At 35.0% G+C, this 17,749-nt stretch overlaps 1 protein-coding gene across 1 annotated transcript in view; it reads left to right on the top strand.

Moving 5' to 3' along the window:
- The first annotated feature begins 2,083 nt into the window (after positions 1-2,083).
- Positions 2,084-17,749, top strand: part of EXTL2 (exostosin like glycosyltransferase 2) — a 28,441-nt gene continuing 12,775 nt past the window's right edge. Inside the window, exons 1-2 of the mRNA XM_003769694.4 lie at positions 2,084-2,315; positions 5,575-5,648. Coding sequence (XP_003769742.1) covers positions 5,641-5,648 — 8 coding nt within the window. The 5' untranslated portion in view covers positions 2,084-2,315; positions 5,575-5,640. The remainder of the gene's footprint in view (positions 2,316-5,574; positions 5,649-17,749) is intronic.

The raw sequence follows: 17,749 nt of genomic DNA, 5'->3' as shown, positions 1-17,749 counted from the left end.
ATATGTGTGTGTATGTGCATATATTCATGCTTCCTGGCCATTATTTTTAATTTAAGTGAAGCTCAGTCTCTTAAAATGATGGTGCCATAGATAAATAATCATCATTTGCACAATTCCGCCACCAGTATTGAGAAAAAAATTTTTTGAGGGAATTATCTTGCGGATTTATGCATTTGGAGGACATCATCTCTCTGTAAAATCAGACTTGAAAAGCTAAATAAATTGCTGGAGATCGTTACTGTGGCCCAATTCTCTGTTTACCATTGCCTCCTTCAATTAATTGAAACATTCCAGGGAGTATTTAATACTGGTTAGAAGCAATCATTGTCCCAGCTTTTGGGATAAGAACTCACTGTTTGACAAAAATTGCTGGGAAAATTGGAAATTAGTATGGCAGAAACTAGGCATTGACCCACACTTAACACCTTACACCAAGATAAGGTCAAAATAGGTTCATGACCTAGGCATAAAGAATGAGATTATAAATAAATTAGAGGAACATAGGATAGTTTACCTCTCAGACCTGTGGGAGAGGAAGGAATTTATGACTAAAGAAGAACTAGAGATCATTATTGATCACAAAATAGAAAAATTTGATTATATCAAATTGAAAAGTTTTTATACAAACAAAACTAATGCAGGCAAGATAAGAAGGGAAGCAATAAATTGGGAAAACATTTTTACAGTCAAAGGTTCTGATAAAGGCCTCATTTCCAAAATATATAGAGAATTGACTCTACTTTATAAGAAATCAAGCCATTCTCTAATTGATAAATGGTCAAAGGATATGAACAGACAATTCTCAGATGAAGAAATTGAAACTATTTCTAGCCATATGAAAAGATGCTCCAAGTCATTATTAATCAGAGAAATGCAAATTAAGACAACTCTGAGATACCACTACACACCTATCAGAATGACTAAAATGATAGGGAAAGATAATGCAGAATGTTGGAGGGGATGTGGGAAAATAGGGACATTGTTGATACATTGTTGGTGGAACTGTGAATACATCCAGCCATTCTGGAGAGCAGTTTGGAACTATGCTCAAAAAGATATCAAACTGTGCATACCCTTTGACCCAGCAGTGTTACTACTGGGCTTATATCCCAAAGAGATTTTAAAGAAGGGAAAGGGACCTGTATGTGCAAGAATGTTTGTGGCAGCCCTTTTTGTAGTGGCTAGAAACTGGAAACTGAGTGGATGCCCATCAATTGGAGAATGGCTGAATAAATTGTGGTATATGAATGTTATGGAATATTATTGTTCTGTAAGAAATGACCAGCAGGATGATTTCAAAAAGGTCTGGAGTGACTTACATGAATTGATGCTGAGTGAAATGAGCAGGACCAGAAGATCATTATATACTTCAACAACAATACTGTATGAGGATCAACTCTAACCCTAACCCTAACCCTTTTCAACAATGAGATGAACCAAATCAATTCCAATAGAGCAGTAATGAACTAAACCAGCTCCATCCAGGGAAAGAATTCTGGGAGATGACTATGAACCACTATATAGAATTCCCAATCCCTCTATTTTTGTCTGCCTGCATATTTGATTTCCTTCACAGGCTAATTGTACACTATTTCAAAGTCCGACTCTTTTTGTACAACAAAATAACTGTTTGGACATGTATACATATATTATATTTAACTTATACTTTAACATATTTAACATGTATTGGTCAACCTGTCATCTGAGGGAAGGGGTAGGGGGAAGGAGGAAAAGAGTTGGAACAAAAGTATTTGCAACTGACAATGCTGAAAAATTACCTATACATATATCTTGTAAATAAAAAGCTATAATAATTTAAAAAGAAGAAGAAGAAGCAATCAGCTTTAGGGAAGGGGGGTGGGGTGGGGATGTGGAATGCACAGCTAGGTCAGGAGATAAACCCCGTAAATGCTTAAAAGTTGTTTCCTCGGGTAAGAGTCAACTTGATCAAAGCTTAAGGGAAGGATAAGCTTTTGAGGTGAGCTAAAAACTACAAAACAGAGCTTCTTGGGTACTTCTGGCTCCCCTAACAGGAAGTGGTATTCCGAGGAAAGGGAAGAGATTGCAGTTCTGTTACTGTTTCCTTTAAGAATATCTCACGTTGCGGGGCGGCGCTTCCCCCCCCCCCCCGCTACACCTCCCCCTGCCATATCAATCTAGGCTAGAAGACATTATTTCTGCGCGCTGTTTAATCTTGCCAAAATGAGCAGATTCCATCAAGGCAGAAGCAGGAGCCTCATTCCCTTATCAGATAACCGCTTTTCATCAGGAAAATAGAGCAGTTAACCCACACTGCAATCCTCTGCACTCTTTAGGTAAGAAAACAACACAATACCCTCTCGTCGAAATGCAATGTGCATGTATATTTTCTCTTGTTTAGGAAATTCACAAGGGGAGAGGGAGAAAAAAGTAGCATGTTCTGGAATCAAAGGAAAAAATGATTTTTTGTAGTTGATGTTAAGGAATTCAAATGCCTTTATCAAAGGTAACTGCATTGAAGAGGAAATGAGATTCCTGGGACAAAGTACCAAAAATAGTACTTTCCTCTACCTTCCTTTACTTACTTATTATCATTATTATTTAAAAGAGTAAAAATGTTTTAAATATCTGAATTTGGGTTGTTGAGATAGCTTAACAAAATGATTGGAGACCGTATTCTACTCTGCTGCAGTGCTCAAGAAAAATAGTCCTAGGTGGAAACTACATTGTAAGTGATAGACAAATATTCTGAATAAGCTGGTCTCTGAACCTGTTTCATGGCAATATGTTGTGAGCTCGTGTTAGAAAATGTGTTGAAATCACAAAATTTTAACAATTAATTTTCCTCTTTTTTTCATGATCTTACCAAGGTCAGGTGCATTTCAGTTTCAGGTTTGTCCAATCAGATTTTGAGTATAAAATTCTCCGTATTTTAGCTATATTGCCCAGAATACACTAACCCTAAACTGAGGGTAGGCTTAAGGACAAAACTGAATTCCAGATTTGAAACAAGCTAAAGATATTAAAGCTTAATTTTTGCCATATCATTTTCATAAGTCTTCTTGGATCCCAAAGCAATGCATCTTTCTGTCTTGGAGGAAATGCAGAGGAAGAATTCTATGATTGGAAAATACATATTTACTTTTTTCTTACTTAAGTAACAATTATATGTATGCATATTTATTCAAAGGAAACAAAAGTAGTCTCTAGTCAGAATGATATTTTATTTACAAGTCATAACAAAAGCTACCAAAAGAAGTACCAGTTGAATTTTTTTTGGGGGGGACCCCTCTGGGCCTTCCTTATTTCCACTTGAGTGATCCTTATCTTGGAGAATAATGTCCATGTGTGTTTTACAGTAAAAGAAGACCTATTGGCTTTATTGCTGATGTCATTGATACAGAACCTGTGTTTTCAAGTATATGGAGTTGAATTTTTGGAATCGCAGTTGCTTATATGAGTCAGAATACTTAACTATTTTTATACTTTCAGATTCTTAAAAATGTGTGATAAATTACAGAAACAATATTGATTTATTTATTTTAACAAATAACATTCAGATTGTTGATATTTAGATCAACAAGTATTTATTAAACACCTACTGTGTGCCATTCATTGTGTTAAGATGTAGATTTCTATATGTAAATTTCTGTCAGAAAATTTTAAGGCATAGATTTGCCAAACTCCTTTTGATTAATTGCCCTAGGCTAAGGCTTCTGGGGAGAGAGGGAAAAGTAATGTCAGGGAGAGAATGGCTGCACAGATCCACCTGGGCAAGTCTTCTAGCTGAGGGGCACTAGCAGAGACAACCAGTGTCATCTTCTTGAAAACAAAAGCTGTTTGCCCCACGGGAAGTATAAACATTGTTGCCTACCATCAGATACTACTCAACATTAACATTTGTCTGCAAGCCTGCTTTAGATGATTTCTGTTTTAAAATCCTGCTGTTTTATATCTGCTTCATTTTAGTAGACTAATAATCCTTTGATGGGTAACAAGATGCAGATTAAGCTACTACATAGCTGTTAGCTGAAACTGTTTTATCATTAATCCAACATTTGTTGAATGCTTACTATGTGTTATATGTAAAGTGCTAAGATTCATTGAAGAATTAACCCAAAACACAGTAATTTCCAGCTTAAGTAAGGCATAGTTTTATGGCTTATAGCTATAAGGGGGAGAAGTTTTCAGCGCAGAGAGGAATAGTGTGGAACAGCTTCTCATTTTAACTGTGTGGCCCAAACAATTTTATAAGCTTTGAAAGAAAAAAAAGTCAAAGCTTTTAGTTGATTAAAATTGTTGGAAGTATCTAAGGTGGAAGTTAATGAAGGTCTGCAAAGTTGATAAGATAGAATAGATGTACAAAGTGGAATCACCAAATCTTGACAGGTGACGGGAAAAGGGTGGGGAAGAGATTGTTGGGATGTTTTGAGAAAGAGAAAAAGTGTTAATAGATAATTGATAATGGCAAATAGTATAATATTCCTATTGTTCTGAATAAAACATGGTTTCGGGTGGTGGAGAAATTTTACCTACACATTAGTTCCTTTGGTTAACAGTATGTGGTCTACCCACAGTCCTTTACAATAATGTTAAGCTCTCTAAAATCACATTGACAAAACAGTAGCTGTGGGATCTATTAGGTCCAGAATCCTAATTGCTCAGGCCTAAAAATTAGTGGATAGTGGTTTTAATGCACACGTAGATAACAAAATGTAAACTTCAAATGGTATTCTAAATAGCCAATATGCTTTAGCTTCATATCACATAGAAATCATACATATTTGAAGAAACCTTAAAGATAATCTAGCTCAATCCCTGTATTTTACTGATGGTAAAACTAAGGTTGAGAGAGATTAACTGAGTTGCACATCTCAGAGTCACACATCTAATAAGTAAAAGAGCTAAGATTTAAATCCAGTTCTTCTGACTCCAATTCTAGCCCCATGTGTCAATATTTCAAAGAATTCTAATCATAAAATATTTTTTCCTTTTCTGCATTTCCCAAAAGATTTAAAAAAAATCTTTTCATAAAGAGTGATAATAATAAAAATAGCCAATATGTATATAGAATTTTTAAAACATGAAAATAACTTTATGTATGTTATCTCCTTACAACTCTTGGGAGGTAGATGCTAGTATTATCCACATTTTACAACTGAGGCTGAGAGAGATTAAGTGTCTTGCCCAAGCTAACACAGCCTACATATGTAAGAAACAGGATTTTATAGTTCTATATTTGGCCATCTAGCTGAGGTTTTATATGACAAACTTCCCGTGAGTTATTTGACTCTGGAGAAGTTATTATCTCTGAGCTTCTATCTGCTTCTAGTTCCAAAAATTGGGAATCATAATATTGGCACTACCTATCTTATAAGGTTAAGCTTCACTAGAAATTATTATTTAAAGGATATTACCTTTATCATTATTAGCTCACTTCATTGCTAAATGTAAGCCTTGGAAACAAAATAGAAAATTCTAATGCACAGTCAGTTCCTAAAAATAAACACTTAGCATATGGAGAAAGGTCTAAACATTTCATTTTTTCTTGCTGACTGACCTAAAGATCAACAAAAATATTTTCATTCCCTTAAGAGTTCCAGGACAAGCTGTTAACTCTCCAACATAGAAGACAGAAGGGAGAAGTCAAAAATACTTGCCATGATGAGGTAAGTCCCAGGACTTTTATTTGAGAAGTTACTTCTGTTAAATTCTTTTATATAAAAGTATTTTATTTTTCCTTGGAAAAAATGTCTATTCAAAATCAAGGATTTGTACTGAAAGTCCCTTAAGATCCTTTCAGGTACTATCATTCTTATACAGTAAAACAAAGTAAATGTATACATATAGTATAAAATCACATCTCAATCAATTTAAAACAAAGCATTAAAGTTGTGAGAAGGCTACAGTTGATAGTAGTAGCCCAGAACAAGCTTAGGAGTCATAAATTGTGAATCTGGCATTTCACTGCTTGTGTGACTCTGGGGAAATCACTTATTCACACCGGGCCTCAGCTCCTCCATCTGTGAATTAAGGTTAGGCTCTCATTATCTCTCTCTTGAACAATAATCTCTTAATTAGTCCTTCTGCTTCAGTTCTGCTTCTTCAGCCTACCTCAGCCTTTTCCATTGAATTTTACACACTGCCAAAAAAATAATCTTCCTACAAAATCTCTGAACTTGATATCCACAAACATCCAAAACAGTGCCTTGCCTAATAAATATTGTAAATTGCTCAGTAAATATTAAATAAATGAATGAATGTCATTCCCCTGCTCAGATATCTTCAGTACTACTTCCTGCTCTTTCTCCAATTGTCTGCTATCAAAAAGCATTTATTTAAAGGTCTTCCATGATCTGTCCCTAACTTTCCATTGCAGCTTTAATTCACACTTTTCTCCTTCATACACCATTTTTAGGGCTGCAGCTATCAGTTTTGGTGCCCTATGTCAATTTGGTACCAAATGTGTGCTCAGATCATTCAAGGGTAGAGTATAGATTGAGGGATGGGAGAGAAATTATTACTAGGTGTCAGGAAGAGTGAACCAGAGAATCCATGACATTGGCCCCCCTGGAATAAAACCTCAATATACTATAGTGTTATTACTACAAAAGAATATAACTGAAATTTATACCACTTCATTTGATCTAATAATCGTAGATCTAGAGAAGCTGAAAGAGAACATTCAAAGGTCATCTACTTTACCCTCTTTTTTTTTTTTAACAAAGAGGAAACTCAAGGCCCAAGAAATTAAATAACTTTCTTTAAGACTGATAGGCAGCAATAGCCAAATTGGAATTCACACTGAGGTCTTTTGACTCTGAATCCAGTATTCATTCCATGAAGCCAGGGTCTTTTTTCCATGCCCTAGAGCTGCAATCACTAAATGTTTTCTTTTTGTTATGACATATTTCCTACAGTAAAAAAGATTTTTGCATGTTCCTCAATATGAGTTATTTGTAAATTTTTATAATGTATTGCTATGCTAATTATTGTGTGCTTTATAAAATGTATAAAAAGAAAAAAATTTTAAAAGATGAATTCAGATGAAATAATACTTGATTCCAGAATCAGAAGGGAGCCATTAGAGTTGGTTGAGTAGGGGAATGACATCATCAAACATAGCCTTTAGGCAATTACTTTTATGGCTGTGTGAATAGATTGTGTGATTGTTATTCCTATTCCTGGGAACTCAGGGTCCAGAACTGTTTCCTTTGGAATCTGAAGGGAGGTTATGGACAAAGTAGTGATGGTGCTTGTCTCATTGGAGAGAGATATTGTTCAGGGAATCAGTGACAGGTTCGTGGAAGACAGTGAGTGATATGCATCAGACAGATCAAAGTACTGCTTTATCTGTCTCTGTGCCTATCTGTCTAATTATCTTCTATCTGTCCATCTGTTTACCTGTCTCTCTATGTCTACCTATATATCTGCACCTTGCTAGAATGATTTTAAATAACATGGTTATTTGCATACCCTTTTTACTGATGAAGAAACTGATTGAAGAAGTTAAGCAATTGGCCTAAGGTCATATTTTTGTTGTTCAGTCATGTCCCCTTTTTTCTTGACAAAGATAGTGGAGTAGTTTGCTATTTCATTCTCCAACTCATTTTACAGATGAGGAAACTGAGGCAAACAGGGTTAAGTAACTTGCCCAGGATCGTACAGCTTGTAAATGTCTGAGGCCATATTTGAACTCATAAAATTGATTCTTTTTGATTCTAAGCCCAGCGCTCTATCCATTGCATCACTTAGCTACATAAATTGTTGTTGTTATTGTTAGTATTGCTTTCATATGTGGGAAACTCAAGAGTTTCCATTTCACTCCCCTATAAATAAGCCCCAATGATTCTCTGTTTCCTAGAATCCCTCTTTGGCATTTAAAGCCCATCACAATTGGACTCCAACCTACCTTTCCAATTTGCTTACACATTCCCGCACACTACAGGCCAAGCAAACTTGCCTTCTTGATTTTTTTCATGAGCAGCACTCCCTTTACTGTCTCTGTGCTTTTGCATTGGCTGTCCCCATCCCTGGAATGTGCTCCCTCCTCACCTCTCTCTCAGAAACTTAATATTTCCATCAAGGTTCAGCTCAATCCCAGATTTCTGCCTGAAGTCTTTCCTGATAACCCCTGCATCTGCTGGTACTTTTCTTCCAAATGATGTTGTATTTATTTTGTGCATACCTATATAAGCACATATTTGTCTGCCCTGGACTCAATTATAACTTCCTCGAGGACTTTTGCCTTTATTTCAGCAACACATGGTATATAGTAGAAATGGAATAAAAAGCTTGTTAATTGATTGATATAGAGACAGAGCTGATTGTTATAACCCCCCTGCTCAACAGACAAGTATTATTATCTCTATTCTACAATGGATTGTTTTTATTTATTTTATTAAATATTTCCCTATTAGATGTAAAAATATTTTAACAATTATCTGTCCTCCCCCCCTTTGAGAATGTAAGCAATCTGATATCTATACATATGAAGTCATGCAAAATGTAGCTGTTATAAAAGAAACAAACAAAATGAAACAATGAAAGACAAAAAGAAAAGTATGTTTTATTACTTTCAGAGTTCTCTCTCTGGAGATGGATAGCATTTTTCATCATGGGTCCTTTTGAATTGTCTTAAGTCATTGTCTTGATCAGAGTAATTAAATCATTTACAGTTGATCTAAATCATATATCCATTTTGACTTTGTTGGGGTATACAATATGAGATCTTGGTCTGTGCCTAGTTTCTGCCAAACTGCCTTCCAATATTTGTCAAATGGTAAGTTCATATTCCAAAAACTTGGATCTCTGGGTTCAACAAACAATAAATTATTGGTCATTTATACTGTGCATTATGTACCTAAGCTATTCCATTGATCCACCACTCTATTTCTTGGCCTATCCTAGATTGTTTTGATGATTATTTTAAAATCTGGAACTGCTAGGGTGCCTTCCTTTATTTTTATTTTCCCATTGATTTCCATGATATTCTTGATCTTTTGTTCTTCCTGATGAATTTTATAATTTTTTTTTTCTAGCTCTATAAAATAATTCTTTGGTAGTTTGTTTGGGATAGCACTGAATTAATTAACTTGAGTAGAATTGTCATTTTTATTAACATTGACTTGGCCTACCCACAGACAATTAATATTTCTTTTTATTTAGATGCTTTATTTGTATGAAATGTAGATTTTCCTTAGATTGGTTTTAGCAGATAGACTTCCAAGTTTTTTATATTATCTGCTATTATTTTAAATGGAATTTCTTTTCCAATCTTGTCCTACTCGGTTTTGTTAGTAGTTAAAGAAATACTGATGATTTGTGTGAATCTATATTATATCCTGCAACTCTGCTCAAATTGTTGATTGTTTCAACTAATTTTTAAGTTGATTTAGAGTTCTCTAAATATATCACCATATTATCTCTGCAATTTTCCTGCTGAGTAGCATATTTTTATTACCAATTAAATATGTATATTTTCCCTATTTAAAACAATTGAAATGCAGATAAGGTTTAAGCTTTGTACCTCCTTCCACTTTCCCCCCACTACCCTGTCCCCTCACATCACTGTTAAAACTTCCTTTTGTGCCTCTTTTAGGGGGGATAATTTTCCCCATTTTTTCTCTCCCTTCTCCTAAGGGCACCTCTCTCACCTATTCATCTTTTTTTTTTTTTTTTTTTTAAAGATCATCCCAACATAATTGACTGATTGCCATAATGAGTCAATTTATGTAGAATACATTTTGCTGCCTTAATAATGGTAAAATTCTTAGAAGATACATGTCTCATCTTCCCATATAGAAATGTAAGCAATTTAACCTAATTGAATCCCTTATAATTATTTCTCTTTCATCTTTCTCTTCTTGATTCTTTTATTCCAAGGTCAAATTTTTTATTCAAATCTGGTCTTTTCATCAGGAATGCTTGAAGTCTTCTATTTCATTAAATAATCTAATTTTTCCTTTGCCAGATTATACTGATTTGCTGGGTAGGTTATTCTTGGTTGTAATCCCAGTTCTTTTGACTTCCAGAATCTCATATTTCAAGCCCTCCACTCCTTTAATGTGGTAGCAGCTAAATCTTGTATGTTCCTAACTAATTACATAGTATTTGAGTAGTTTCTTTCTGGCTTCTTGATTTATTTTCTCTTTGACATGGGAGCTCTGAGAGTTTTCATTTGGGGATCTCTTTCAGCTGGTGATTGGTAAATTCTCTCAATTTCTATTTTGTTTTCTGTTTCTGTTTTGTTTTATATCCTCAGGTTTGAGGATACCTGATCAATTTTACTAGAAAAATTCTTAAAATATGATGTCTAGACTCTTTCCTTGATCATTGCTTTCAAATTATTTTTTCATTCTTCAATTATCTCTCCTTGATCTGTTTTCCAGCTCGATTGTTTTTTCAATGAAGTACTTCATATTTTCTTCTCTTTTTTCATTCTTTTGACTTTGTTTTATTGTTTCTTGATATCTCATGGAATCATAAGCTTCCATTTTCCTTGTTCTACTTTTTTAAGAAGTCATTTTCTTCAGTGACTTTTTGTATCTCTTTTTCAATTTGGTTAATTCTATTTTTTAAGGAGTTATTTTTGTCACTATTTTTTAGTGTCCTATTACTAAACTATTAGTTTTCTTTTCAAAATTTTCTTTCTTTGTTTCATTTATTTGTCTAATTTTTCTTCTACCTTTTGCATTTGATATTGGAAATTATTTTTTGAAGCTCCTCCAGGAATTCCTATTGGAATTGTGTCCAAATTACATATTTATTTGAGTCTTTGCTTGTAGCAGTTTTGACTTCCTTGTTATCGCCTGAATTTGTGTCTTGATCTTTCCTACCAAACATAATAAATTTTTATGGTCAAGTTTTTGTTGTTGTTGTTTGTTTATTCTCTCTTTCCCCCTCCCCCTCCATTTTTTTGATTTGAAAGTTTGTGTTAATGTTGAGTTCTATTCTTTTGTACTGGGAGGGTAAAGGCAGGAAAAGGGCATTTTTTCAAGATTCAAGCAATTCCAAAAGCAAAAGTTGCATTGAACAACAACGAGAGAGAGAGAGAGAGAGAGAGAGAGAGAGAGAGAGAGAGAGAGAGATAACATATTTAATTAGGAAAGTACCTTAGAAGTCATCTAGTTCAGTGCTTTCATTTTTGAGATTAGGCCACTTACTGGGACTATATGACTTGCCTGAGGGACATAGTTTTAAGTAATGGATGTGGAATTCCAGCCTAGTCCTTGGACTCTAAATTGATTTTTTCTCACTTTACCTTGCTGTATTGCATTTCTAGCAGTTAGTTATTCTCTTTTCAAAAGCAGAGGTGAAAGAGGACAGTACCAGGGTCCTTGGAACCAACACAGCTTGGAAAAAGTTGTAAAATTCCCAATTAGTCTGTCACTGTCACAAAGGCTATAATCTGTATAACTACTAATCACTCTGTATCCAGGTGGACCAATCATTTCAACCATCTTAACAGGTAAGTCACATCAGTAAAGGAACAAACATACACAACTAAGCTCCCGACATCACCTGTGTCATGGACAGAAACCTCAAAGACTCCATCATCCTGTTTTTGTATTTGCTTGTTTTCAGTCTCCTATTGCCCCATCTCTGCCTTTCTTATTTTGTTATTTATTTATTATTAACAATATCTATAGAAAACATAAGAGCCAGCATATCTTGTGGCTAAAGAGCCAGTTTTGAAGTCAGGAATGCTGTGTTTGAATCCTGCCTCTGATAAATACGGGCTATGTGTCTTTCTTTATGTACTCCAGGCAGATGTCAGTCTGCATAGGTAGAGGGCATTTCTTTACCAGCAATTCTCAATTCCAGTGAAATCAGAGATTGGTGGTTTGTTTTTTTTAAGTACCTGGTTCTGAATAATTCAAATGCATGCTCACAACTTAGACTGGTAAAGAGGGATAAGAGCCTACTGGAAGAGTTTGAGCTACATTATACTTTGATATATGATTATGAGAATCTTGGCCTCTATCAGCAGGTGCAGAGAAGTTAAATAATTTGCCCAACACAGCTTCTGTGTGGCAGAATCACAACTCAAATCCAGGTATTTGATTATTCATTAAACAGGGCAGTTAGGTGATGCAGTGCAAAGAGTTCTAGGCCTGGAGTCAGGAATTCAGCTGGGCTCAAATCTGGCCTCAGATGTTTACTAATTGTGAGTCCTGGGAAAATCATTTAAACCTGTTTGCCTCAGTTTCCCCATATGAAAAATGAGCTGGAGAAGGAAATGGCAAACCCCTTCAGTATCTTTGCCAAAACAAACAAAAAACAAAAACCTAAAGGGGTCACAAAGAGTTGGACACAATGAAATGACTTAACAACAACTACAAAAAATAAATATAATTTTTCCCAAACAAGTAATGGACAATTCAGTAATGGAACAATGGACTAGCTTTTTTCTCTAGAGAAAACTCTTTGGATACTCTTTGGTCTCAAGGTGAGCCTCTCTTTGCAATAAAGTTGGTTTTATGTTTGTCTTGGTCTTCTCTTGGCATGCTGGTTTGTTGGGGATTTGTTACATTCTGAATAAAGAATCCCTTATTCCAGTGCATTCTCTATTTCTATTGTAAAGGAAATAATGATCACAACTGATAGATGCAAAGCTTCAGCATCCACAGATCACTTTGCTCATAACAAGCTTGGGATGAGGTAGTGCATGCTTTATTATTGTTTCCCATTATTTATCTCAGATGGGGAAACTGGGGTGCAGAAAAGTTAGATAATTTGCCCAACACAGCTTCTGTGTGGCAGAATCAGAACTCAAATCCAAGTATCCTGATTGCAGATCCAATGCCCTTGGAATTAAAAATACATTTTTTTTTTTTGCTACATGGACTTTTTTACAAAGTTATAAGACTGACAGATTGAAGAATACTACACATATAATAAAATCAGATTGTAGTGAAGCCAGATTTCTCATGCTGCTTTTATGAAAAAATTAGAGAGATGGGTTAGATGATTGTGAAATGATATATCTTCAGAATTGGTCACATCTAAAGAGGAATCAAAATGATTCTGTTTGGGAGGAAAGTTACAGTGGAGGGCCCAAGGGGTTTCTGCTACCGAACTTTTCAGTCTGTGACTTGGATAACAGCATACATGATGGCACACTTAGCAAGTCTGCAGATGACACAGTACTGGAATGGGAGAGAATTAGCTAAGGCTCTGAAATTCTGTTCTGAGACAACGTTCTATAGTTGCACCAGCTTTATGGCTCTCCTCTAATTCTCTTTTTTACCAGGTTCACATTTCAACCTTCTAACAAGAAAGCTCAGGTTCTAAAACCAAATTTCTATATTCCACATTGGAACAAGTGGGCTTCATCGTAGTTGGGGGGGGGTTCTCTTTTCTGAACATTTAAGAATCAGTCTTTATGAAAGTGTCATTTTTGCACTGCCTACCTGAAAGGGTCATTTTGAGGACAGTAAGTCCTCAAACTTTTGCAACTTTTGCAAACTTTTAAGTGTTATCAGTGTATTTTTGTGCATCCATTCATCCACTGGAGAAGACAGAAGAGACAACTGTATCTGGACAGTATGATACAAATCCCTTGGCGAAATAGCAGAATAGTAATCATTCTGTCACCACCTATAGACATCAACATTAAAATGATTACTTTTCTTTATGTGACATTGAATTCCCTTTGCCTTTTCTTTCTCATCTGTTAGAGGCTGAACACACTGTGTTCTGGTTTATTTGTTATCTTTTTCTTTCTGTCCTACTTACATCTAAAATATTAGGCAGTTAGGTACTTTTGTGGATAAAGTGCTATAACTGGAGCCTAAGTTCAGATCTGTACTAGCTATATGATCCTGGGCCAGTCAACTTCCATCTGCCTTAGTTATCTCATTTGTAAAATAGAGATGATAATCTCACCTACTTCCTAGGATAATTGTGAGGATCAAATGAAATAATTTTGTAAAGTGCTAAACCATTATAAGAATGCTATCATTATCATTATCATTGTTATTAATGTTCCTGTGGCACATGTTAGTCTTCTGGTAGAGCTTAATATAGTGGATATTAGTTTTTTGGAGATACAAAGTTGTATGTATCCTATTAAAAGGTTTGTAGGTTGAGATGATTTACAAAAGTGGAAGAATATATACTATTTCCAATCTTTCTTCCTCTTGTCTGCATTTTAGGGAGTACTAAATGATCCCTAATACCAGGCCTCTCTACATATTACTTCAATCCACAGCTATTCAAAAAACTCTGAACATGGGATTTTCATTGCTTAAGGACTTCAATGACATTGTCAGTTAATATTTTTCTTTTTATTATATCTGTGAAATCTATCCAAGCCACATAGTGAGGAATAGTGAATTATTAAAGAAGAGATATAAAGTACACTTTTGTAGTCATGAGTAATATTCTCATTGCTTTAATGCAGCTAGATAATCTTGGCTTCCAGAAGTTATCTGAATACCATGAATCATCATAATTATCAAATAATACTTATTAAGCATTAGAATGGACAAGGTGCTGGGTAAGCAGGATACAAAAATAAACTCAAAAGAATACATGTGCTTGTTCCCCTGAGATCATATATCTTAATGCAGTGACAACATAATTTTTTTTAAATTCATGAAGAACTAAATTTGTTTTTGTTTTTCAAATGATTGGTCTCACAGAAATACTGAAATGAAAGTTGAAAAAGATCTCATTAACCATCTTATCCTGAAGTTCTTAAACTTTTTTGTATCTGTACCTCTTTGGAATTTTGGGGAAGCCTTTTGACTCTCTCTCAAAATAATGTTTTTAATCTGCAAAAAATAAAATACCTAAGATTTCAAAGTAAAAGTTGTAATACAGTTATCTATCTTTATTTAAATTTATATTTGTTTAATATGAATTAAGCAGGATATGAATCTAATAGAACTTATATTTAGAAAAGATTTCCCATTGTGATGTGTCCAATATCCAAAACATGCCCCTGTTTTAAGGAAAGTATATTTTCCCGAAGTATTAGTTATTTTACTTTGCTTTTCATTATTATGTTATTAAATATCTTCTGGGTAGGAGAGAATACTGATAAGGAAAGGGTAAATGGGAAGATCAACTGTGAATGAAGATTAAGAAGATAAAGATTGGTGGATGGGGGGAAGAAGGCAATGTCTAGCAAGAGACTGCCACATTATGTACCATATTTTGGTTCTTTCCCAAACTTATTCCCAGCCAATACTATCAGGTATGTTCATTCTCATACTTCCAAATGAAAGCTCAGATAGATTTTTCTTTCTTCAAAGTTGAGAGGCTACCATGACATTGCGAGATCTAGACTGCTCAGGTTGTGCAGAGCACTGTAAGCTGCAGTGTCCCTGTGTCTAATGACTGTACAGTTACTCAACTGAAAATGCTTTCTTCAAGGTCACCAACAATCAAATCCTTTTTTTGCTCTTTGTTTTTGACTTCTCTGCAACACAGGATGTTATTGGCCACCCTCTCCTCCTGTATATTCTTTCCTCTCTAGATATTTGTGATAGTGCTCTAGTTTTACCTGCTTCTTATCTGACTATTTTTCATCATTCTCTTGCTGGTTTAGTATCCTTATTCTACATCCTGTAATTGGATAGGGGTCTGGTCTCAGCCTTTTTCTCTGTTTACATATTGCCAAATAGACTTCTCAAACTATGTTTGCTAGCCATCTCAAATTTGGCGTGTCCAAAACAGAACATGGCACCTAATGCCCTTGACTCATTCTAATTTCCCTATTTCCATTGAGTGCACTGCCAGTTTTCTGGTCACCCACATTCACAACCTGAGGTCTCATCAATTCTTTATTCTCCCATGCCCCTCACATACAATTAGTTCCACGTCTTATAGATTCTTCCTCTACTATATATCTTGTACCCATTCCTTTTTCTGTACTTATACAGACATCACCTTATTACAGACCCTCATTACATCTTGTCTGGACTATAGTAATTGCTTCCTGAATTGTCTTTTATCTCTCCTCTCTCCATTCCATCCTCCTCAAAACTACCAAATCAATAGTTTTTTTTTTTTTTTTGCACAAGTCTAGCTCTGTTGGTTTCTCACTCAAGAAATTCCAAATGGTTCTCTCTTCCCTCTAAAATAAAATATATCTATTTGACTTTGAAGGCTTCATAATGGTTCTAGCCTACCTCTCCAGCATTGTTACACATTACTTATGTTTAGGCATCCATTCATTTCATGCACTTTCCAGCCTCACTGACTTGTTTACTACATCTCCTATCTCCAAATCTTTGCATTGGCTGTCTCCTGCCCCTGGAATACACTTCTTCCTTGGACCCATACATAGAATCTCCACCTCCTTTCACTTTTCAGCTACCACTACTTATAGGAAACCTCTTCTGATCCTCTGCATTTATTAGAGCCATATTATATAATATATATTTTTTATGCATTTAAAAACATTTGCGTAAGGTCTGTAGTTTTCCTGTTCCTATTCCTGCCAAAGGGCTCCGTCACACAAAAAATTGATTTAACAGAAGCAAGGTGAATTTGAATCCTGCCCCAGACATTTACAGACTGTGTGACCCTTAACTTCTGTCAGCCTCAATTTCTTCATTTCTAAAATGGCAATTGTTATAATATTTAACTCACAGGGTTGTTGTAAGGATCAAATGAGACACTAATGTGAATAGTTTCGCAAGTATTAAAGAGTTATATCAATGCCAGTCGTATGCTGGTTGGAGAATTGACCTTAGAGGCAGGTGAGAATTGGGTTTTTATTCTAACTCTGATCCACATTAACTCTATGATCTTGGACAAATAATTTACCTCATAGTGCTATAGACAACTCTCTAAAATTCAAAGTTGTACAGAAGGTTCCAATTCTGTTTTGATAGAATATGTTCCTTAATGTGGAAATTCTCAAAATCAATGACAATCATATCCCATTTATATGTGAATAATTTATATTTTAAAAAATACAAAGTAGAAAAAATTAATATGAAGTATATAGTCATTTCTACTCATACAGATAAAAAAATTAAATTCAATGACCAGATAGATGATGTCAATGTGGCCTTCTAGAGTTATTTTATTTATGTATGTGTATGTCTGTGTCTGTACAGATATAAGCACACATGTATTTCATAGATATTACAAATGGACAATAATTTGGATTTTATAGGAGGAAAATATCAGGCTGAAATGCATTTTGGAAAGTGCACCAAGTTTTCACTAATCCCAGATTGCTCATTCCTGCCAAAGCCCATCTTCTTAATAGAAAGAATCTCCTACTGTTTCTGTGTAGGTATGAGTCATGAAATAGCACCATCTCAGAATCCAGTGGAGATGTGTATAGTTCTTATAAATGAGCTGCCAGATTTTACCAGTGATGATCTGTAGCTGAAAAATGGCCTAAAAGCTATCAAGGACACGAAAGGGAGGCAAGGCCAGTCATGAAGCAATAGTGAGAGAGAAGAAGTGGATAGCCTGAGGTTTGAACTAGTGTTCACAAAAACGCTAAAATTACCATGAGGCTGTCTTTAGCACCATGGGTAGATTCTTTGTGGAAAGAAATGAATAATAACCACACAGAATGAGATATGGAGGAGATGTGAGTTCTATAGATGGAAGGAATGCCCACTCTGCAGTGATCATGGATCTATCAAAGTATTCATTCAATAATATGGTACTAGCAAAAATTAGAAAACTTTTTAGTCTGCAGATCCAAGGGCTAATTATAGAAAAGCTATACACAGCGAGGACTTTATTGAGCACAGTGCAACTGGGAAATCTGAACTTGGTGAGAAGCCATGTT

Source organism: Sarcophilus harrisii, chromosome 4 (genome assembly GCF_902635505.1).
Source record: "Sarcophilus harrisii chromosome 4, mSarHar1.11, whole genome shotgun sequence".
In the NCBI taxonomy this organism is placed as follows: Eukaryota; Metazoa; Chordata; class Mammalia; order Dasyuromorphia; family Dasyuridae; genus Sarcophilus; species Sarcophilus harrisii.
The sequence above is the reverse complement of the archived record's forward strand: the minus strand, read 5'-3'. Positions and strand labels throughout refer to the sequence as shown.